The sequence below is a fragment of the Puma concolor genome, chromosome A2, assembly GCF_028749965.1.
Source record: "Puma concolor isolate L17-30 chromosome A2, mPumCon1.1.hap2, whole genome shotgun sequence".
Classification (NCBI taxonomy): Eukaryota; Metazoa; Chordata; class Mammalia; order Carnivora; family Felidae; genus Puma; species Puma concolor.
In genome coordinates this window covers 55,361,359-55,385,953 of record NC_141668.1, presented here as the reverse complement: position 1 = coordinate 55,385,953, position 24,595 = coordinate 55,361,359, and the positions used below count along the sequence as shown (strand labels likewise).

Sequence of the window (24,595 nt, the reverse complement as noted above, 5' to 3'; positions counted from 1 at the left end):
GGAATTTGTTTTATACCAGTCAGGCTTAAGATAATTTCTAACAACTTGGATTTAACTGGTACCTGTGCAGGACTTCCCAAAATTCCCTTAGTGAGAATTCCTTCGTGAAAATTAGTATAATGGATTTGAGATTATTCCAACTAGGTTTTTGTTTTTTTAATTTATGTTTATTTGAGAGAGAGTATGAGTGGGGGAGGGGCAGAGAAAGAGGGAGACTCAGAATCCAAAGCAGGCTCCAGTCTTGGGGCTCGAATCCACGAACCATGAGATCATGACCAGAGCCAAAATCAGATGTTTAGCCAAGTGAGCCACCCAGGCTCCCTTAATTAGGTTTTTTAAAAATATGTCTTCCTCTCTCTCTGACCCTCCCCCGTTCATGCTCTGTCTCTCTCTCAAAAATAAATAAACATTCAAAACAAAAAATTTAAAAAAAAAGGGGGTGCCTAGGTGGCTCAGTCGGTTGAGCCTCCAACTTTGGCTCAGGTCATGATCTCACAGTCTGTGAGTTCGAGCCCCGCGTCGGGCTCTGTGACAACAGTTCAGAGCCTGGAGCCTGCTTCAGATTCTGTGTCTCCCTCTCTCTCTCTCTGACCCTCCCCCGTTCATGCTCTGTTTCTATCTCAAAAATAAATAAACATTAAAAAAATGTTTAAAAATAAAGCTTGCTAAGGGTGCCCAGGTGGCTCAGTCAGTTAAGCATCTATCTCTTGATTTCAGTTCCAGTCATGATCTCACTGTTGAGATTGAGCACTGTGTTTGACTCTGTACTAACAGCATGGAGCCTGCTTGGGATTCTCTCACTCCCTGTCTCTCTGTCCCTCCCCGCCTCATGCTCTCTCTCCCTCTCTCAAAAAATAAACATTAGGGGCGCCTGGGTGGCGCAGTCGGTTAAGCATCCGACTTCAGCCAGGTCACGATCTCACGGTCCGTGAGTTCGAGCCCCGCATCAGGCTCTGGGCTGATAGCTCAGAGCCTGGAGCCTGTTTCCGATTCTGTGTCTCCCTCTCTCTCTGCCCCTCCCCCGTTCATGCTCTGTCTCTCTCTGTCCCAAAAATAAATAAACGTTGAAAAAAAAAATTAAAAAAAATAAAAATAAAAATAAACATTAAAAAAAAAATAAAGCTTGCCATACATCTTCTATATAAGAGACAGAACTCACATTCCTCAACCAGATTTTACCAAAACATTTTGTGCCTTAAGATTCAAGAGCAACCAACACCACCTTGGAGTTAGAAAATCCTGCTTTATTTTTACCTGGAAGAAGTTTCCTGGTATTTCAGGGTGGAAAACTGGAAGCATTCTATTACAGAAATAGTATCCAAATACTACCACTTTACATTTGCATGTTGATACAACTTCAAAAATGCACATGTTCTATCCATCTAGGTCTCACTACTGAATAGCATATGTGGGCTCCCAAGAGCTACCACAACACAAAACACTGCTCCTATAGGAAACTGTGTGAAATGTCTATTTTATGGTTGTTGCAGTGCAAAGATTTGGAGTAATTGAAGAAATGGAGACTGCGTAACTAGCACGTGCCAAGCCAGCTGAGGTGTTATCCATGACCTTCCAGACATACCTGTGCCAACACTATATTGAGCACAGGCATGCTGCACATTACAGAGGACCCTAACAGGAGATGTGGCCTCAGCCAGATTTCCCATAAAATGCTATTCCTGTCCTCCCAGGGGTTTCATTTGTGTCTGGGTGTTTCTTATACACACACAACACCTTGACCTTCACACTGAACTGAGATATTCTAGATCAGGACCTAAGGAGGGTGGAGAACACACCTATCTCCAAATCAGAATTCTAACAGGGCAGAGTCCATTGTAGGGGGATGTCAGACAGGCCTGTTCACTACTTCCCACCATCGCCCCCCAACAAAGCCGAGCTGATATTAAGTTGCCCTGTGTTACTTGGTTTAGAGAAACTAGAGGGAAATACAACATTCAGGATGGACCTGAGACCACCTTTTGTTAGAGTCTGATGAAATTAAAGAGCATGGAAAACACCAGAACCAAGACAAACTGTACAGGAATCTTTCAAACATGATCCCACAACAAACAGGAGATGCCCAGCACAACACATATATGATAACAAAATAAAACATTCAGTGGGTTTAGCAAAATCCGTATTTAAGATCCTTTGCCAACACAAGGGAGCCACTTAACCTGATCTATGATTGTCAGAGGCCACTTTTTGGGAGAAGGGATAGCCAGGGTGAGATTCTGATGCATAATGAGTGGCCCTGAAACCACAGCAGGGTTATCGGGACCAGGAAGTGGGAAATGGCAGGAGACAGAGCCAAGGCCAGACTAATCAGGGCCTCATTTGATACTGTTAAAGAGTTTTTGTTTTGTGCTGAGGGTTATGAACTTTGGCTATAAAGCAAATAAGCTGGATGGAGAAGTAACTAGAAGAGGAAATAAGATCAAAGGTAGGTTGGTTTCTTGTTATTATGATTGAGGGAATCGTTTGTTTGCTGAAGGTGAATAGCCAACAGAGAGAGATGGAGAAAGCAGGAAAGGGAAGTCTCCACGGAGATATAGGACCCATAGCCCAGTGAGAAGAAGGAGTCTTGAGTAGAAAGAGGAGCTCTTTCTTCCACCAACCTGAGAAGTCAGCTGATGATACCACAGCTCATATTCCCCAGGGACAACCCAGAGTTGGTTCCATACTTGCTGTCAGGCAAGGAAACTTCAGGAACTTTCTCTTACAGAAATATTTCCTGGGCTAGATTTGAAATTTTTCTTCCTTAGAAATCATTGACACCAGGGGCACCTGGGTGTCTCCGTCGGTTAAGTGTCCAACTTCGGCTCAGGTCATGATCTCACAGTTCGTGGGTTCAAGCCCCACGTCGTGCTCTGGGCTGACAGCTCAGAGCCTGGAGCCTGCTTCAGATTCTGTGTCTCCCTCTCTCTCTGCCCCTCCCCTGCTCATGTTCCGTCTCTTTCTCAAAAATAAATAAACATCAAAAAAAAATTTTTTTTAAGAAATCACTGATACCAAATCCTAGACACTACCAAAAGGAATGCTCCTCAAGGATCACAGACTCACTCGCCACCATATCTAATACCTAGTGATCCCAGGAGGGTAAAAAAGGTGTCATACTGGACACTCAAGCACTGTCCCTTCTATAACATCTATATTCTGGACATATCTGTTTTGCTTGACAAAGCAAATTCTTATGACAAAGAAAAAGTGGGATGGTCAAAGAATGAGAATTCGATTTTTCTTGAGATATTTGATGTCATGAATACAAATACCTGTTCAATCTTCTAAAGAGAACTTAATTTTTCATAGGCTGGGGCTACTAGTTGGGCTTACAGAGGCAATTTACCAAATACTACTAAAATGTGATTGTGACAGGCTTCACTGAGGGTCCAGGATATATTTGAATAAAATTAGTTGTTACTAATATCTATTTTTTACATTTTACTTTATTTTTAAATTTTATTTAAATCCAAGTTAGTTAACATATAGTATAATAATGATTTCAGGAGCAGAATCCAGGGATTCATCACTTGCATACGACACCCAGTGTTCATCCCAACAAGTGCCGTCCTTAATGCCCATCACCAATTTAGCTCATTCCCCCACCCAACACCCCTTCAGCAACCCTCAGTTTGCCCTCTGTATTTGAGAGGTCTCTTCCTGTTTTTTTTCTTATTTTTCTTTCCCTCCCCCTATGTTCATCTGTTTTGTTTCTTTAATTCCATACATGAATGAAATCATACGGTATTTTTCTTTCTTGGACTTATTTCTCTTAGCATAATATATTCCAGTTCCATCCACATTGATACAAATGGTCTTTTTGCATTTCATATTGAAGATTTCAGGATTCATCGGTTAATATTTAATGAAACAGCCAAATTTCAAATGCTAGCACAACCAGGCCTAAAAGTTCAGTTTTTCTTAAAATTCCTGTACTACTTTTAAATAATGATGTTCTCTGATAAAAATATGCAATCTGTTCCCACACCTACAATAAGCCTTTTCTGTAAACAATGGAAATTTTGGAGGGCTTAGTGTTTCCCTGGGCGAGGGGGTGATGAGTAATAACAAAGACTAAGACCAGCTGATTTTATAGCATTTTTTATATAAACAATTTAAAATAGTAAATGGAAATTTTCTTCACCTATGATCCTAATACAAAACTTATGCCAAGTTCCATCATGAAATTTTTTTGAGAAATACTAAAAAAAGGTTTCCTCATCCAGTATTAATTTCCTCTTCCCCAAAGGGCACAATATGAGAATCTAATTAGGAAAAGTCAGGAATACAAAAGGTAGGTTTGGGACATAGGTACAGGAGACTTGAAGTTGATCTCCCAGTTAGAAGGGGTCAATCCAGCACCACTTCAAAAATCAAGGGTGCCAATGCATTTCTCATCTTGATTCTACATATCAGGTTGAAAAGGTAAAGTTAGGCAGGATACGGAGGTGACAGGGTAGTGGGTGGTGGTAGCATTAGTGTATGTAGGGTGCCAAGGGGAGACAGGGATCTATACTTTGGTAAGTATTACTGTGCAGCTGGTATTAGGTACATGACTGAGTGAAGGCACAGTCAGAGTGAGAGTAGAGAAAGAAGTCTGAGGACTGAGCTCCCAGGACACTCCCTGTTCATGGGTCAATGCTACCAAAAGCAGGTTTTATTATTATGCAGGTATGGTGAGGTCAAAAGATAAGGAGATGACTGCCATTGAAAAGATACACGACAGTTTGGGAGGATTAATGTCTCAGTAATAATGAGCCTTGGGGCACCTGGGTGGCTCCGTTGGTTAAGTGTCCACCTCTTGAGTTTGGTTCAGGCCATGATCTCATGCTTCGGGAGATCAAGCTCCAAATAGGGCTCTGTGCTGAGGGCAGAGCCTGCTTGGGATTCTCTCTCTCCCTCTCTCTCTGCTCCTCCAACCCCTTTCAAAATAAATAAATAAACATTTTAAAAAACAGATTAAGTAATCTAACCCACTAACATGGAGAGATCCTCTACTTAAGCCTTAATTTGTTTTTTGGGCTTTTTTCCCACTAGACTGATGAAGTATTTCACATATAGCTCTTGCACACTTTTTAGATTTGTACCTAAGAATTTCATAACGTTTTTTTGGGCCAGCATATAGAAACATAATTTTTGTATATTGATCTTGTATCTTGTGAATTTACTAAACGTACTACTCATTAGTTCTAGTAGGTCTTCTCTAGATACCCTGGGATTTTCTATCTATGTATCTGCAAAAAGAGGTGGCTTTAATTCTTTCCTTCTTATTTGTATCCTTTTATTTATCTTGCCTTATTACACTGATTCGTGAAGAGAAGTGATTAAAAGGAGATACATTAGCCTTGATCCCAATCTTAGTGGGAAAGCATTCAGTCTTTCACCATTAAGTATGATATAAGCCATACATTTTATGTAAGGTTTTATCAGATTAAAGAGACTTCCTTAGATTTCTAGTTTTCTGAGAATTTTTTTTTTATCATGAATGGATACTGAATTTTTTTTAAATGTGTTATCTGCATCTATGGAATCTGTCATACAGTTTTTCATTTTAGATTAAATCTGGTGAATTACATCGATTGAGTTTTAAACTTTGAACCATCCTTTTATTCCTGGGATAAACTCCCATTTCTCATGATGTATTGTCACTTTTATATATTGCTGGGTCCTATTTGCTAATATTTGTTGATGAAGATTCTGTTTTTCACATTTGCTTCCCTTTTTGAACTTTGTCCTAATAATGCTGGCCTCATAAAAGATGAGACATTACTTACATATGGTCGTATCACCACAGAGTCAAGCACAAATTTGTACCTCGCACAAACCTAATGGACAGTAAATGCCTGTTGAGAAAGAGTTGCCTTTTCCCAGACCTTCTTCTCCCTGTCCCTTCTCCTTACCTAAGCAAAGGAGCAAATTCAATTATCTAGGGACTCCAGACTCTCTTCCAAACTTAAATGCTCATGAAGCTAAACGTACGCAATTTCAGAAGTGTCAGTCAAGCAGCGGTAAGTACCAAGTTTGATAAAATCTTTGTCATAATGGTATTGATCTGGCTTCTTTGCATAGTATTTTGCAAATTTGATTGAATTAGCTTTCACATTTCTTATGAACCAAGCTCTTTCTGTATGGCTGACTTTTTGGAACTGCAGACTTCAACTTTGGTGTACATGAGCCTTACTAGAAGTTAACAAAAAGTACTAATATGTGTCTCATCTGTCCATCCCAAGCCTGATTTAGTAGATCTCAGCTTATACCTCCTTCTTTTTGAAAGGATCAGGGTTGAGAACCACTGCCATAGAGGTCACTTCCAAGTTCAGCTTCTGCCTTCTATTCACCTTCCTGCCACCAAGTACAGAGGCCTGTCCCTTTGGCAAGTTCGGTAACCTTCCTTGCCTCAGTTCCCTCATCTGTAACTTCACACTGCCGTTGTGAGCAGGGAGTATTAACCATTACTGCTACTATTGATTTCATTGTTGTCACTGCCAGGGCAAGCTTAGGCCAAGTGACTAAGCCAGCTCTTCCCCAGTTTTTAAGTAGGGGACGCTTTTTACATAGAAATGGATCACAGACCCATAAACTCTATACATGTTGATAACACCAACACATGACATAAATGTTACTGTGAATTCCGGTAACCAACTATTTTGTTTTGTATCACCCATGTACAGTTAAGTCATTCTCTATTCAATGTAAAGATAATGTTTGTCTTTTCTATAGGTTTAAGACACCCTTGCAATCAATCTGAGACTTGCTCCCCACCCTTCTCAAAGTCTGAGTTCTTCTCGCTGTGACTCACTGCTTCAGCCACATCAAGCTACCTTGCACTGCCTCAACCTGCCACCGCTCTCCCTAACGTCAATGCCCTGCACGCTGTTCTATCTCAAGTATCCTTTTGCTTCTCTGTCTAGAACATGAAATCATGAATGCTAATAAATTCATCTTAACCCCTGGACTGAGATTTCCCTACAGTTGGCTAGTTAAGAATCTGAAGGTCAAAATACCATTCAATTAAGCACATAGCTAAATAACAACAATGAACATGTTTTTGTTTGTTTGTTTTTAAATAGTTAGAATCAGGAAGAGTCAGGCTTGAATGCCATGAGAGAGAGAGCTGTTTTAACAGAGGTCAAGTGGCTGAATAGGGGGTCTGTGGAAGCCACAGCCAGACCTCAGGAGCATCAGCAGTGCCAGTAGGCACCCAGGAGGGCACATCAGCCAGGCAGGACCAAGAGGCACTGACCGAGCCAAGATGGACAAACCCAGTTTATACAAGTCCCAGGCTCCTTAGCAGATGCCAATACAACACCCCAGTTATACCTCAAGGGCCATTAGGGTGCCCATCTACTAGCAAAATCACTGGGGATGGGAAAGGGCCCACCCTGAGAAGAGAGCCTCCTCTACCAGGTTTAAGAGACCCATACTACTCACCACGTTCCAGAGGCTGTCTTGATGAGCAACAGGGAGTGGGCCCAGACTGAACCTTTTTACCAAAAGGTGCCAAACACCTTTTAACATTATCTTATTAGAATAATTCTACCGGATTAGACTAAAATTGTGGGGTTTCTTTTCTTTCTTTCTGGCTATCTTACAAGACAGAGGCTCACATGGACAACAAACAAGAGATTGCTTACAGGAAAAATGAAGACATTAAATTTTTCTTTACACGTCTGAGTGTAGGAGGAGTTAAAGTTTAGCAATCCTCTAGAACTCTTTCAACAACAGTTTAAATGTTAACTGCCCTGTAATTGGAGACTACAGTTTCATGTATTTGAGGTTCATAGGCTTCGTCCATTCAGACCACTCCCACTCCCACCCATGGTGAGCTGGCACCTGCTGTAATGGTGGCTGCACTGGAACAGCCATGCTTCCTCACAGCCTACATTCTAAAATTTCTCACTAGTTCTTTTTTTTTTAATTTTTTTTTAACATTTATTTATTTTTGAGAGACAGAAAGAAACAGAGCATGAGCAGGGGAGGGGCAGAGAGAGACAGGGAGACACAGAATCCGAAGCAGGCTCCAGGCTCTGAGCTGTCAGCACAGAGCCCGATGCGGGGCTTGAACCCACAAACTGCGAGATCATGACCTGAGTTGAAGTCAGATGCTTAACCAACTGAGCCACCCAGGCACCCCACAAATTTCTCACTAGTTCAGAATCAACTATGAGGCCGCCTTTCCCTGTGCTGTTACTTCAGCATCCCCAACCAACACCCTGCCCTAATCACCTACCCACACCCACACACACACGAATGAGAAAAAAGTCACTTATAGGTCACTTGATTTGGCTTTCGTTTTGAATAAAATACCATGACTCTTATTTTTTTCTCCCTAAGATTGTACCTTTGACAACCTATTCACTCACTTCAAATTATCTATAAAAGTTATTTTGTATAGAACAGGAATTTTGTTTCCTCAAATTAGCCTAGAAACCTGCAGCAGCTCCATTTCCCATCCTGCTTCAAATATTCTTTTCTAAATGGAAAAAAAGATCCACAAAATGCATTTACACAGAATTGCGTGTCATTGAGATACTAAGTGGCTTCTTTGCATAATTTTACAGAGACTTAGAAGATAGCACATTAGAGGGACCCGACGCAAAACCACATACAAAGACCGGAATAGCCTTCAAATATCAAAAAGACTATTAAAAGAAACATAGGACAGGATTTTCAGCTTGTGAGTGGACAATGCAAATTAATGAATCAAGAGGACTTTAGAGGGCATTTCAGTAGAATGGATAAAAATGTTTTAACAGAGCACAATGAACAACACAGGTCTAAGAATGACAGAGAAGAATGGAAAAATTTTTTGATGCAAACAGGAAGAGAACTAAGTTACAAACACTAAGACAGACATGAACTGGAGACATTGTGGAAGTTTTTGGTCAAGGTAGGACTTGGGCTCCCCCTTGGGGGGGGGTGGGTAGAATTTGACTAGAAATGGAAAGAGGAAGAGGAAGGAGCAGAATATCACAGGGACATGAGGGAATAAAAAGGTGTGAGATAGAGGTGAGAATGAATGGAGATCACCAGATGAGAGCATAAGTTACCATGGGGTCACATGCATCGAGCCACACGAAGGCTGTGCCATTACAGCTTGAAGAAGACATTGTCCTTGGGCACCTTTTCCCTGACCAGAATTTTTTTCAAGTCTGGATAACCTAAACCTAGCCTTTCCAAAATATGGCCAAAAATTTTACCCTGAGAGGTAGGCTTAGAAGTCTAGTATAGAAAAAATGGTACACACACACACACACACACACACACACACACACACATTACATACATCTACATATGTATATATATATATATACATACACACACATTAATTAATTAATAATTAATTAATTAATTAATTAATTTTAATTAATTATCTTCATTAATTTTATCTTTTAATAGTTAGTACTTACAATATGGGACAGATGGATCCATAGCTCCCCAATGACAATTTCCCCAGAGGAATTGCCACTCCTAATGCACATGTTCACATCACCACCAACAAAAAAATATCTGCTGATAAACAAGACATGCTCCGGCGATTCTCAACTCCAGAGGCATGACATTTGTGTTCAGGGACTGGGGTGACAAAAAACTGCAAGTAATCTGGAATTAATATTAGGAAAATTTTGAAAATAATTTTTAGAACTAGAGTAGACTCAGGCTTTCCCCATAACAAGGTCATCTCCGGTCTGCTTGCTAAGTCGGGAAGAAAGTGTTAGAGCTGAATCAGGAGGAATGCTTGCAAGTTTATTTCAGCTGCCCTTATGCCCCTGTTAACCTATGCATGCTCATGAGATTGCACACACTTCCATGTTGGGTTCAGGATGGGAAGTGCTTAAGAAGAGCTGCTGGAGGGGCGCCTGGGTGGCGCAGTCGGTTAAGCGTCCGACTTCAGCCAGGTCACGATCTCGCGGTCCGTGAGTTCGAGCCCCGCGTCAGGCTCTGGGCTGATGGCTCAGAACCTGGAGCCTGTTTCCAATTCTGTGTCTCCCTCTCTCTCTGCCCCTCCCCCGTTCATGCTCTGTCTCTCTCTGTCCCAAAAATAAATAAACGTTGAAAAAAAATTTTTTTTAAATAAAAAAAAGAAGAGCTGCTGGAGAATGCCAGTCCCACAGAGTCCAAGCCCGTCACAGCCATCTCTAATGCCAGTCCCACAGAGTCCAAGCATGTCACAGACATTTCTAGCTTCAAAAGCACAGCACTCCCTCTTGGAAAGCTTGTTAAAGTTTATTAAAATGTTCTTTGACTTTGCTCAGGAAATTCTACCTCCATTGAAAGCATATCATGGCTAAGGAACATTTTCCGTACTTAGAAAACTCAGGGAAAAATTACGTTTGAATTTTGCTTCACCATTCCAAGGTCCTCTATACACAGTGGTGGTGTCAAATTCACAACTATTCCCAAGTCAGTCTAACATTTTTATAGTTTCTGTTTACAAGGTCTTAGAAGAGGGAGGTAGAATGGCCTCCTAACTCCTGGAACACACTCGAGCAAGTGTTACAAAGCATGGGTGTTTATAGCTAGACAGACATGGATTCAAACCCTAACACTCAACTCACCACTTGTGTGACCTTAGACAGGTGACCTGACCTCTGTGCCTCAATTTCCTCACTTACAAAATAGTGATAATAAGAACGGTGTTCTAGAATTCATCTGAAGATGAAATAATAAATATAAAGCAGTTAGCATAGTTCCTAACATAAAATGTGTTTCTAATATCAACCTATTAGAACAGTGTCTCATTAATATTCTAACACTTATTTCTTTTCTAAAAGCCTGGATTAACTGTTCAGTACTAAGTGTCTTTGTTTTTTTAACAAGAGCAACTCATCTTTGTGATGATTGTTTCTCTTTGAACCTACTCTTCCTACCCATGAGATGAGAGTAATACCTCTCGCCCTGCCATCTCAAGACGGGAGACAGTCAACCGTAAGTATGGGAACACATTTTGAAAACTGAATACGTAAAAGTTATTGATGGCAAATTTTAATCTGAAATACATTATTCTTTTTTTTTTTTTTTAATTTTTTTTTTTCAACGTTTATTTATTTTTGGGACAGAGAGAGACAGAGCATGAACGGGGGAGGGGCAGAGAGAGAGGGAGACACAGAATCGGAAACAGGCTCCAGGCTCCGAGCCATCAGCCCAGAGCCTGACGCGGGGCTCGAACTCACAGACCGCGAGATCGTGACCTGGCTGAAGTCGGACGCTTAACCGACTGCGCCACCCAGGCGCCCCCTGAAATACATTATTCTGAAATAGGCATATCATGAATGCTGTGGAGAAACAAAGACATGTCAGGCAGCACCATATCAGGACTCAAGACCTGTTCCTAAGCCTTCTCTAATGAGTTTTAATTCATTTTAATCATATAGTGATTCAATATCTCCATGTGATAGTGATTCACGTGTTTTATTTGCCAAATGTTGCTTCTTGATTATTTTCAGAAAGGTTTTTGAGCTCTTTCTTAGGAAAGTCACGACTTGAAGAGTGGATTATATGTCAGTTATTATTTTAGTCCAATCTAAGCCAAATTGTATTTATTCCTAATCTAGATCACTACTCATAGAGTGATGATTAAATCAGAAGCGGCTCGTGGTACAGCTGGTGAGACATGAACTTCTGGGATTTGAATACCAGTTCAGTCATTTATTAGCTGGATTTAATTGCCAGCAATTTCTTTTACCTTTCTTTTTTTTAATTTTTTTAAAATGTTTATTTATTTTTGAGACAATGTGAGAGACACAGTGCAAGCAGTGGAGGGGCAGAGACAGAGGGAGACAGAATTCTAAGCAGGCTCCAGGCTCTGAGCTGTCAGCCCAGAGCCCGACGCGGGGCTTGAACTCACGAACCGTGAGATCATGACCTTCGAAGTCAGACGCTTAACCGACTGAGCCACTCAGGCGCCCCTCTTTTACCTTTCTGAACTTGCATCTGAGAAATGGGAATGGGACAACTATCTCCTCAAGGAGATAGTGGTCTTCAAGAGCAGGGCACGGTCCCTAGAGACAGTAAACATTCTCTGAATGAGTATAATTTTATAATGGAACAAAAAAGAACATCTACTTACAGCTCACAGATGCCAGCTTTGGCAGGAATGAGAGGCACAAGTTGCAGTAAAAGTTTGACACCATTCTGCCATTCTTCTTCTCTTTCAAATTCACAGTACAAATAGCTACATTCATCAGATGAAAACTGGTAGAAAACATAGGTATCTTGAAAGTATAAATTCTGGTCCACTGTTGGAAACAAAAAAAGGGGTGGGTCCGTTTCTCAAAGTATATTATTAACAGAGTCATAAACCAAATAATAAATTGAAAGCCCTACTAATTATTATGAGAACCCAGGGGAAGGACTATAATTATATATTCTAAATCCATTCATGTTTACAATCCCACTGAATTAAAGGGGACTTACTGACCAACCCAATTTTTATTACTTGAGGCCTTAGCCAGCATCTTCATATGTATTTTATGACTTATGTGCTTCAGAGACAGGTGAAATCAGTAGCAATTCGAAAAGTGGGGAGAATTTTTTTTTTACATGTCCCAAGGCAAACTAATACGTTTAATTACGTTAGTCATATACAAGTGTAACACTATGACAAGTTTCAAACCAGTGGTTCTCAATTGGGTGGGGGGGGGAGGGGTAATGACTGTGCCCCCAAGGGACACTTGGCAATGTCTGGAGACATTTTTGGTTGTCATTACTAGAGGGTGCTACTGGCATCTGGTGCTAAACATCCTGTATGTACAAGACAGGCCCCTACAACTAAGAATTATCTAGCAAAAAATATCAATGCTATCAAGGTTGTTTTAAAAGAAATCAAGGACTGATCCAAAAATACATTAACACGTAATTTTTTTTGCTCACCACTAACATGAACCTCACAAGCAAGCAGGTAACATTCTTCAAAGATAGTCACTGATTTTCAATGTGAGAGTATCAGGTGCTAGGTGTTAATAATGCCTTGAAATTACACCCACATCCCCATCTGTACTCCTCTTGCACACTGGCACGTGGGGTATGCCTTTCTCAACCTTACTATGTTCTCTGACCCTCAAGATTTATTACTTAGAGGGAAAAAGGGGCTTCCTAGTGACTAACTAGAACCTTCATGATAGAGCCAAATAAAGAATCTGGATTGCTTGACTTCTAATTCTTCAATTCCCAGGGCTCAATTAGGAAAAGAGATATCTGCCATCTATTTTAGTTGCTAGTTAACATCAATTTTGTGCTCTTTTTAAACAGCTAATTTTCATAGGTCATATCTCTAATTGTTCATGATTAGTCAATTAAATGGCATACACATTCCACTCATAAAATCAGTTTCTGATAATTATTCTAAGTACACCTAGACAAATCACACATTTAGAACAACTAAAGATGTCTCTGATTAAAAAAAAAAAAAAAAATAACAACTGAGGGGCACCTGGGTGGCTCAGTCGGTTAGGTGGCCGACTTTGGCTCACGTCATGATCTTGTGGTTCGTGCTCTGTGCTGACACCTCAGAGCCTGGAGCCTGCTTCAGATTCTGTGTCTCCCTCTCTCTCTGCCCCTCCCCTGCTCACGCTCTCTCTCTCTCTCTCTCTCTCAAGAATAAATAAACATTTAAAATTTAAAAAACAAAACAAAAAAATCTGTTAGGAGCCTTTTGGGTAGAGGAGAAGGTAAGGGAAAAACTCTTACAGGTAGTAGTCTGTGAATCAGCAAGTACCTAATTATTTTTATAAAAGATGTGCAAAATAACCGTCAAAAGATGACTGGTCACTTTTAGTTACAAAATATGAGAGAATGCAAACATTTACCTGCAAAAGCAATTTCCATCCAGATTGTAACATCCTCTAGAAAAGTCAAGTAAATTTTGTTCTGGTAGCTTAATAAAATAATGCTCTGTGCTTTCAAAACATATGATACTAACCTGATAACATAATTCCCATATCCAGTAGGAGCTGCCAGACCCCTATGGCCATAGATCTGCACTGGACAAAGGGACAGTGTTCTAGAAGCCAGTCTACCAGCTCTGACCCAACACAGCTCCTCCTGAACAAAAGGGAAGCCATTCATGGTTAAGACATTGTTGCAACTCATTTGCCAAATAATTGATATTTAATATCATCCGTTTCATAAGCTTTTTTAAACAAGCGACTCAATAATAATGAATCGGCACCTCTTACTCATCTTTCCAATTTCAGCTGAAATATCACTTCCTCAGGAACACTTGGAATCATATCCTCTTATACTCTTGCTTCAATCACCCAACGTTTAGTAATTGTACATCTTTCCAAATGAATACTATCTGCTTTCCTCACTTCAGAATCATTTTCAAGATATCAGCAACTATGTATATACCTCACCGTTAGACCCCCAAAATTACAACAGTTCAGATACACAGGTAAGCTCTCAATACACATTTGAATAAATGAAGGAATAAATTTAGCAATGCTTTATATAAAGATAATGCTTCTGCCTTGGTAAAACAAGTACCTCAAAAAGTGATGGCGATCAACTTTTGTTCAGTCTTTTGAGAACCAATTAATTCCAAGATTACTCAAAGTTGGGACCATAGAGAGTGCTAAAGAGTTTTGTTTGCTACTCTACAGATTAAATCCTCAAATTTGTCTCCAAGAACAATAAATATGACCATTAATCTTTTCAATATAGTCTAAGTGATATGGCCATGCAGCCTAGATCACAAACCCATAAACCCAGCTGTGCGTGATAGACTCCACTCACCACATATGCAAAAATATCCTCTGCAATCTGTTTTAAGATCCACAACTGCATTTGAAGAATGCCCCAATCTGGGCACTACAAGCAGTATTTTCATGCCACTTTTCCATCTTTATCAGCCTCAAATGAAAAACCACAAGAAGACAAGTTCCTGAAATATGGTTTTTCATTTGCAAAAATCTCACTGAAAATTACTCTCCCTTAAAAAAAAGTCACCAAGATGTTTCGTTTAAAAAAATGTATCATGTAAATGGTTATCTTTATTCAATGTTTGGTATTTAAGAACCTAAACATGTCAATATTTTATTCCTAAAACAGAAACATATTGCCATGAGATGTCGTATTTTCAGGTGTGAAGGAAAAATAAGCTTTTCTTACTGAGATATCTGGTTTTGGGGTTTTGAGTTTTTTTTATGCACAATGTGGGGCTTGAACTCATAACCCCAAATATCAAGTCACAAGCTCTACCAACTGAGCCCCTCTGTTAAGATATTTCAACAAATATCCCAGCTTGGGTAAGTCTAACTTTTTTTTTGGTAAAGTGCCACTATTTGAAAGGTACTCTAAGGTGATTAGGGCAACACCAGACATGTTCACTTGAAGGTTAGCTTTAAGACATTAGAAAGATTAACTGTCAAATAAATGGATGTTTTCTGAAAAAAGAGAAAACAGATTGCAATAAACTAGGCAATTAGACAAAACAGTCAATATTAACTTCTAATTCTATAAGACACCTTTTATGTTAAAGGCTCAAAGTGTTAATTAATTCCTCAACGCCTCTGTCAATTAGCCAGCATCTTTGGGCTTGTAAAGTACTTTTATCCCAGGGATTTAAACACTGTATTATTGTAATCCTTTTCTCAGAACAATCCAGTCCTCAGTCTGTTCTCACCTGGAATAGGACACAACCAAACATTTACTAACAAACTAAAGAGGCAACTTGCAAAAGGTGACTAGGTGGGTGAATACGTTTGCTTGCTCGCAGATGATGGGGAACAAGTTTCTTAGACTGGGGCTTCTCAAAAGTGTGTTTAGAAGCACATGGGGGATTTGGTTAATGTGTAGATTCTGATGTAGTATGGCTGGATGGGGCCCAGGTGATGCTGGGAGCCCCAGTTCCCCAGCTCTACCTTCTCCATGGGAAGGGCTCACTCTGTCTTGGGCAGCGGGGCTGAGTCTATATTCCCAAACAGGATATTGCCATGACAACGCTAGTTAATAAGAGCTCCCCCAACCCCCAGCCAGCAAGCTATGGTTTCAGTTGCCCATGATCCCTTTCTTCTCTATCCCCAACTTTATCAAATTATGTTTCAAATATCCTTCATTAATCCATCTACACCAGGGAACACACCATTAGGGATAGGGATAAACACTATTAACATCACCAAAGCAAACAAAATGAGGTGAGGTGCCCCTGCATTGAACTCCCACTCCCCTGACTTGCTGGCCAGGTCTGCAACAATCCAGCTCCCATACCCAAACCTACAGGACTTAGGGGAGAGCAGCGAGGAAAAAAAGGTATGCATGGAAGGCAGCAATCTCAACACCCGCAGCAGTTCTTACTCCAGCCTTGTACTGAATCCAGAAACCGTTGTGGGTACATGTAGATCTAACTACAGTTGCAACACTAGGTGGGAACATTCGATATGGAGGTGATTAGCTATAAGGCCAGTGTGGCTGTTACAACAAAACATTAATTTGACCCATTTCTGGAGCTGAAAATTTGATTTCTCCTGGTCTCCTTCTGCCTCCAGTTGCATTTTTAGCAATTAATTCACGGTACTGCAGACAGGACCCTAATCTCAAATGTAAATGGGGTGATGGTATTTAGAGACCTATTTGAAGTCTCAGAAACCAATATGATTTTTCTTCGAGTGCAAAAGCAATAGAAAACATCTCAACATTTTGAAAGTAATTCTCATGTAGTACATGGGGAACACCTTACCTTGATTTACTACCAAATGAAAAGGACTCATCCTAGGCAACCATATTAGCACTTTATCTTTAAACCCAAGGCACTAATTAAATCCTTGGTTAATTAAAAATAAGAAGTTCTGGCCCAACCACTGGGAATCTGAAATAGCACAGCACATGCTCTCTCCCCTTTCTACTCCCACTGAACACTAAATATGTTCTAAGTGACATGGATGGTTCTTTTCCATGAACCTTATTAATGTATATCTCCCAATGCTTTTTTCCCTTCTATATCCATGGAGACCACATAAAGAAACTGAGGACAATGACAGATCTTACACATAGCCTTGTGTGGTAGGTAAAATGAATCCTAGGAGCCTGCTTAAGACTAGACCAAAGACTTATCCACCCTGTTTTAGTTTTTAAAAAATGAAAAAAAAAATCAGATGGATTTAAAATTGATATCATATCTGTTAGGGGCGCCTGGGTGGCGCAGTCGGTTAAGCGTCCGACTTCAGCCAGGTCACGATCTCGCGGTCCGTGAGTTCGAGCCCCGCGTCAGGCTCTGGGCTGATGGCTCGGAGCCTGGAGCCTGTTTCCGATTCTGTGTCTCCCTCTCTCTCTGCCCCTCCCCCGTTCATGCTCTGTCTCTCTCTGTCCCAAAGATAAATAAAAACAAAACAAAACAAAACAAAACAAAACGTTGATATCATATCTGTTAAAAAAAAAAAAAACTACAAAGCCTCTATGTGAAGTAGTCTAGCCATGACTGCAGCCTCTCTTCCCCCCTGTTGTTGTCTACTTGGCCTAGGCTCTCAACGAAAGGTTCTCAGACCTTGGACTATGACTCCCTTATAGGGGGGAGGGGAAGCTTTTTTCAAGAGGTTCATGAGTCCATATACACAACATGTTTTGTCAACAGAACACATCATGTCTAACGTGGGTCATGTTTTTCAAGACCTATGTATATACTAATGTGGTTAATTAAATATGGGATTTTAAAGTAATAATTCATTATAGTTTTCCCACCCTCCCTCCTACCCTTGCTCAATGGTGCCTCAGAAAACAGTTTCTGCCAAGTGTCTGATTAGAAAGAAGTTGGTAGCATGGGATAGTTAGTGACTAGAAAAGAACATGAAGGAACTATCTAAGGTGTGGATAATAGTTACATAGGTGTATATAATAATTAACAATTCTCAAGCTGTACCCTTAAGAATTGTGCATTTTCAGTCATGTCTCAATAAAATGGGAGTCTTCTTACTCAAACAGGTTGAGAACCACTATCCCCCAAACCCATGCCATGATGAAATTTTTCTCAACTGTGACAAATGGAAAAAACAGGAATATTACAATGAATTTGTGATAAAGCTGAGTTAACTTAAAGAAATATCCTTTATTCTGAGGATCTTTCCTACTTTTTTTTGGTAACATTTTTAATGAGTACTCTTCCTGTTCTTTGTGATATATTGCAATCTTTTCAGTAAGAAAAAATAATGGTAATAAATGCCATAGTTTTCTCTTTTTGTTCAATTTTTATCATTTTAATTTGGTATTGTTTGATATGGCTTAATACCTTTACTTGACAAAATAAAAAGCTGACAATTTACTTTTGTTTTTTCTTCAAATGGCTCCATGAATGAAAACGTGTTCTAAACTTACTAAGTGACCATTCTTAGTCCAGCCGCTTTAAAACTGACCATTAGCCCATCCATTTACTCTCATACCCCCACCCCCTTATTCACAAGTCAAGGCAGAGAAACGCCAGCTCTTTGGACCTGCCCTTCCCCCTCCTTGCAGGGCCTGAGGAGGGGCTCATCCTCACCTGGCAACTCAGAGCACAAGTTCCCCTCTCCCATGGGCCCCCAACAAGTCCTCAAAAAGCCTTGGTAAGATTCCTGAAGAGGGGACCTATATTTACTGAAGTCGCATTATAGCACATGCCCAATAAAAATCTTATAAACCATCACGTTTCAGAGGAAGCAGAGCAGAGAGTCTCTGAGGAACTCATCCACACCTGCTGCTGGAGATTCCACACCCTAACTTCAGAACCAGGAGTCTCCTGTTAGCAAATACTCAGCTGAATTTAACTAAAAGAAAAACCACCACCAGTACCCCAAACGGACACTTCAAACAAACCCTCCCAGCACTGATATAGCCCATCTCTCTGTGATCAACTTTATCATTTTATCACATTTTGGGGTTTTTTGTTTTTGTTTTTTTTCTCCTCAAGGAGAATTTCTGACAAGGTGTTAGAAAACTGTGTTACCTGTAAAATCCCTTGAGGTTCACTCTGTCTTTTATCAGGTCAGCAGCCTGAACAATAATAATATTCCTCAATGCTCTTCCCGCACAAGAAGAATTCTCTCCATAAATCTAAAATGGAAAAGGACAAATATTCTCTGTAGATTCAGAATAATATAATTTGTGAGCCGCCAACAGCATACTATACATGAAAGAAAATCATGACCACCTCCCTAATTTTAAAACATTTTAGCCTACATAACTACAAACAACTGCCTATTTTATTTTTGCAATTGGTCCACTTGTGCTATTAAAGCTACAATAACTATTTTCCAAATGCTAAACTGCTTTAGCCATGAATCATCTTTTATATGAAGTTTCCAGAGCAAATTATCAATTTTTTTTTAAAAACACTGTTTCTATTAATACAGCAAATGGAAGAATATTTATAACATATGACTCTGCCATATTGATAATGCATTCATGTAAAAGTCTTGGAAGAGAGGATAGTAATTTTTTCCTGTCTAGTGAACATCTCACACTCTGACACAATGCGATAGGGCTACGGTCTGCTTTGCTTTTAAGCTTCACTCAGCTGCAGAGCTCATAGTTAATTCCAAGCATTCTGGTTTCACCTACTTCATGATTCCACCTAGCTGATGAAAATTTTATTTAACTTCCTTTTGAATCTCCTAACACATCCGTATGTATTTCCGATTCTGGGAGGTTGAAGGAGGCTATTCCTTAGATCTAGAGAGCTCTACGTCCTACTTTGTATACCTACCTTCTTTCTCTGTAATTGGCACCTTCCTCCATAGTACAATGCTACCTCACAAAAGAAGCAAAGTAAAAATGAACAGTCTTCATAAGTAAAGGTTCTTGAAAATCAATGTATACTGGGGATGCGTGCTTACAGGTGTTTACTTGTTTCTTGGTGAACTCTTTCTGCACCTACACAATTGTGCATCTGTAAAATATTTTATATCTTCTCTTGAAGCAAACCGATGGATAATATATTGACTATGTCTTGACAGGGAACACTTTAACCCCATCTTATGCTTCTCTAGTATTCCTATTATCACCTCCCAAATACAGCCTGATGACAAAGTGAGAATGGCAGGAAGTTATTTATTTTTAACATGTTAAAACTGTGTATTAAAAAACAAACAAAAAAAACACGCGAAAACTCTACACCAAGTCAGATGACAGACAGTACTTCCCTAAAAGAGGTACAAGTTAGCTGACACTTGATGGGTCCTGACAAGGTACCAGTATTCATTCACTCAGTCATTCAAAAAACATTTGATGAGCAGCTACCAGGCCCCATTCTAGAAGCTGGAGATATAGTAGTGAACAAGGCCCAAAAGTTCGAGACCTCACAATGATCACAAGTCTCTTGTTACTCTTAAAAAACAAAAAACAGGGGCGCCTAGGTGGCTCGGTTGGTTGAGTGTCCGACTTCGGCTCAGGTCATGGTCTTGCGGTCTGTGAGTTCGAGCCCCGCATCGGGGCTCTGTGCTGACAGCTCAGAGCCTGGAGCCTGCTTCGGATTCTGTGTCTCCCTCTCTCTCTGCCCCTCCCCTGCTCATGCTCTGTCTCTCTCTCTCTGCCAAAAATAAATAAACATTAAAAAAAGAAAAATTTTTTTAAAACAAAAAACAAAACAAAACAAAAAAAAACTCTGCCAACCGATTTTTAAATGTAACACAATGAAGTCTTCCCCATCTTTTTCCAATGAGCATACAGAGATATTATATTATTAGGTAACTATAAAGATAATCCCCTTTTACACAAAGGTTTTAGTGTAAAATAGACACACAGTATTTTTAAAATAGCGGATATCAACACAACAAATCGAAAAATATATATTATGTATTAACTCTGCATTTATGTAAGGACTTGGAAGATGGGAAAATACTTTTTTCCTATCTGGTGAACATCTTGCACCATGCCACAATTATCAGAGCATCTCAAACACCTTCAGTTGTGTCATCCCCAGGTGAGGGAGACGGCCTGACCAGGAGCAAAGCCAAGGGCTGTACCTAGAAGAGTCTACACCAGGATTTATAAATCATTGTTTCAGAAAATGCAGTAAGAGAAAAGAATCATACCTGGGAAGGAGTGTGCTCAAGGTATGGATTGGAAATTCTTCTCGATAGAGTCTATTTTGAAAGAAAGAAGAGGAAAAACAATTAAAACCAAACAAATCTTTGTACTGTAAGAGACTATGTCTGCAACATGGCAGGCCCAGCAGTTGTCCAAGCCAAAAAATGTGTTTAAATCTCAAGTCATAGGCCATAGAGGATTAACGTCTTTATTCTCATTCAGTGTAACCATCTGGTCGGCATTCATTCAAATGGGACAGATTATTCCATTTGAATAGCATCTCATCTAACTTTAAGAAGCACATTAAAAAGACTGGGATGTTTTCATACTTGTCATTTAATCTCCATGTGATATTGATTCTGTTTATCCTTTCCTTTTCATTTCCTCTTTCACCCACTCACTCAGAGGTTCACCACTATACATCTGAACTGCTGCCTCAGCTTCTCAGTGGATCTCCCTGCCCTCTGGTCATGCCCCCGCAGGCCATCCTGCAAACCTCAACTCAACAAATGCCCCCAAGTTGCCCCCTTGACTTACAGTGCATCTCTAACTGCTTATGTGAGTTAATCCAAACCAGCACCTGTCTGCCTCCAACAGGTTTCCAGGATTCTCCTTCCACCTCCCTCCATGACAAGACCCACTCATCAGGAGAGGCCCCCATTCCTACTTGCCTGGGCTCACACCATTCTCCACATTACAGAGTCCTCCACCTTCTTGACACTTCCCTGGATCCCACTGGACTTAGTCTTTTTTTTTTAATGTTTACTTATTTATTTTGAGAGAGAGAGATAGAGAGCAAATGGGAGAGGGGCAGAGAGAAACAGACAGAATTGCCAGCACACTCAGCGCTGTCAGTGCAGAGCCCAATGTGATCTCATGAACCATGAGATCATGACCTAAGCTGAAATCAAGAGGTGGACACTCAACCAACGTAGCCACCCAGTGCCCTTTTTTTCCCCACCTGACTCTGAAGTCCAGGTTTCGTGCAGTCACCTCCTAGGTGAAGCGCCTCCCCCTGTCCCAGTCCACTGGGGTTTGTCCCTCTTCACAGCTCTGCTTCTCTCTACTAGTCATGTGGCAGCTCCTGGATGCTCTGGGCTGTTGGCTGTCATTCTCTGTGTGCATTTGCCTAACTCATCCTTAAGCTCCTTGAGGGAGTGCTGGCAGTTTATAGGGCTTTGCTTTCACAGCACTAGCACACAACCTTGCACACAAATAAATCATTTCTTTCGAGATATTTACATCTATCCATTAAGTATCTGCTGAATGATTTGAATGGTGGGAGCTAATTTTTCCTACCTAACAATCCAGTAAGCCGCACCATCACCCACATATGCTTCAGCACAATAGAAAACTATTATCATTTCCCATTGTGGTAGGAGAAAAAGAACAGAGCAACTAACATTTACTGAGCTCCCAACCTATGTTTAAAAGCTCTTTACACCTCTATTCCAAGGCTTGCTGCCTTTTCAGATCCCATAGTCTTTTACTCTGCCGCCTCCAGTTCTCAGGATCATTTGCTAAATTACAAAACATTCCCTGCCAGTCATGGTTTTCCAGCATCCAAACCTTCCACCAAGCCTTAACCTAAGACAGAATTCCCATTCTGCATCTTCCCCACTGCACATGCCTCCCATATTACTTATCTTAATTAAACTGAAATGAATATATAGACTCTATTCAGAAATGCCAATCGGTATATTCTGCTAAAGATTTGCTGCGGCTTCAAAGGAAAGGAAATTCACAAAGGTAGATAGGCCATTTTTAATCCCCAGGTCTTAAAATAAAACATCCACCCACCCCTTCTGGTGTCGTCTATACACGCTCCAAATCAGCCCTTCTCAGGCCTTCTGTCGTCTGGGCCTACGTAATATATTCACTTATTGAAATACCAAACAATTTAAAATTTGCATATGCACTAGCTTTATCATTTCAAGATGAATCATCATAAGTGATTTTTTCTTTTCCCCCTTAAACAGACTTTTAAAAATCAATCTGGCAGGCCAGGACTGACAGTCTTTGTTACTCATCTAATTGCCTGAATCAGCTCAGAAAAGCAACTACTTCACATGATTTAGTTTTTAAAAAAAGAAAGAAAGAAAGAAAGCAAGCAAGCAAGCAAGCAAGCTTTTAGGTAGAAACAGGTTCTCAAGAGCTAGGTAGGGACACATTCAGAGGAGAAAGCAAACCACTTCCTTTCTTTCAGCTGCCAACCTAAATCTGGCGTCTCAACACTAGTGTTACACTCACACAATCCTACTTCACAGAAACTTCCCTGTGGATGGCTGGTTTCAAAAGATTGGTAAGGTGAGTAAATAAAGCCAGGAGATTCTTCCATGCTGACTAGATAACAGTAACAGATAAGCTACTAGTCCACAGGGAATCGACAAGAGCAACTTAACAAGAACTGCCTTTTCCAGAACACAATACCTACATTTGTTGTCAGCAACTCCTACGAAGCACTCTCTTAACTGGTCCCAGGAGGGCTTTGTTTCATTAAAGCTCTGAGAAAGCTGTTCTCAAACTCAGCTGGGCTCCAGGAAACCACAGAGCTCCTCATAACACTCTAAAGTTCTGAGGTGTTCAACTTAAAACAACTACCATAACTCTGTACTTCAGAGACCGCTTTTTGTCAGTTGCTGGTATTGACCCAAAATAACAAGTGTCAAAGACCTATAGAAAAAAAAAACATGGAATAGTCTATCCATTACCTCATTAAAAAAAAATTTTTTTTTAATGCTTATTTATTTTCGAGAGAGAGAGAGAGAGAGAGAAAGAGAGAGAGAGAGAGAGAGGCAGAACATGAGCAGGGTAGGGGCAGAGACAGACATAGAACACGACACAGGGCTGGAACACAGGGACCATGAGATCATGACCTGAGCTGAAGTTGGATGCTTAACCGACTGAGCCACCCAGGTACCCCTCCATCACCTCGTTTTTAAGAGGTATTGGGAAATGATGTAATTTTATCAGAGGAATGGTGGGGGCAACTTCTAGGAATCTGAGCATCATTGCTCTAAATCACCTCGTGGATTGCTCTCCAACATTTACCTGAAAGAGTATCTGTCACAAGAACACCCTTAAAATTGCACCCCTCTCCATTTCGATATTCTTTGCCTAATATACCATCAGCTGTTTTCATTCCATCTTTGAATCCCTTGGTTTTATTTCTCCTCTCGGAGTTCCAGGGCTTTATCGGACCCTTCCTGTGACAACTAACTTCCATTCATTTCTCATTTACAAAGCACCTACTGAGCTCCTTGCCAGGCATTGTGGGAACTTCCACAAACATACACATGTACATGATATGATTCCTGATCTAGAAATCCACTTACCAGAACACGTAAGACCTAAAGAATACTTTAAACCCGTAAATTCTTTTCCTTGATCCTGATTTCCTCATCAACTTACTCTATAATCTTGGATGGATGGTCCCATTGATACAGAGGGTCCTCTTTTAAATGGCCCTCTCTTGGGGCACGTGGGTGGCTCAGTCAGTTAAGCATCTGACTCTTGAGTTAGGGTCATGTCATGATCTCACCATTGTCACACTGAGCCCCACGTTGGGCTCTGCACTGGTTGTGGAGCCTGCTTAAGATTT

At 40.4% G+C, this 24,595-nt stretch overlaps 1 protein-coding gene across 2 annotated transcripts in view; it reads right to left on the bottom strand.

Annotated features, from left to right (window-relative positions):
* Positions 1-24,595, bottom strand: part of RAPGEF5 (Rap guanine nucleotide exchange factor 5) — a 227,507-nt gene that overhangs the window by 167,758 nt on the left and 35,154 nt on the right. For both annotated transcript variants that reach the window (XM_086694511.1, XM_086694502.1), the window contains exons 2-5: positions 21,000-21,050; positions 18,914-19,020; positions 13,922-14,043; positions 12,071-12,239 (exon numbers count right to left, since the gene is read on the bottom strand). In XM_086694511.1, the coding sequence (XP_086550637.1) occupies positions 12,071-12,239; positions 13,922-14,043; positions 18,914-19,020; positions 21,000-21,050 (449 nt within the window). The remainder of the gene's footprint in view (positions 1-12,070; positions 12,240-13,921; positions 14,044-18,913; positions 19,021-20,999; positions 21,051-24,595) is intronic.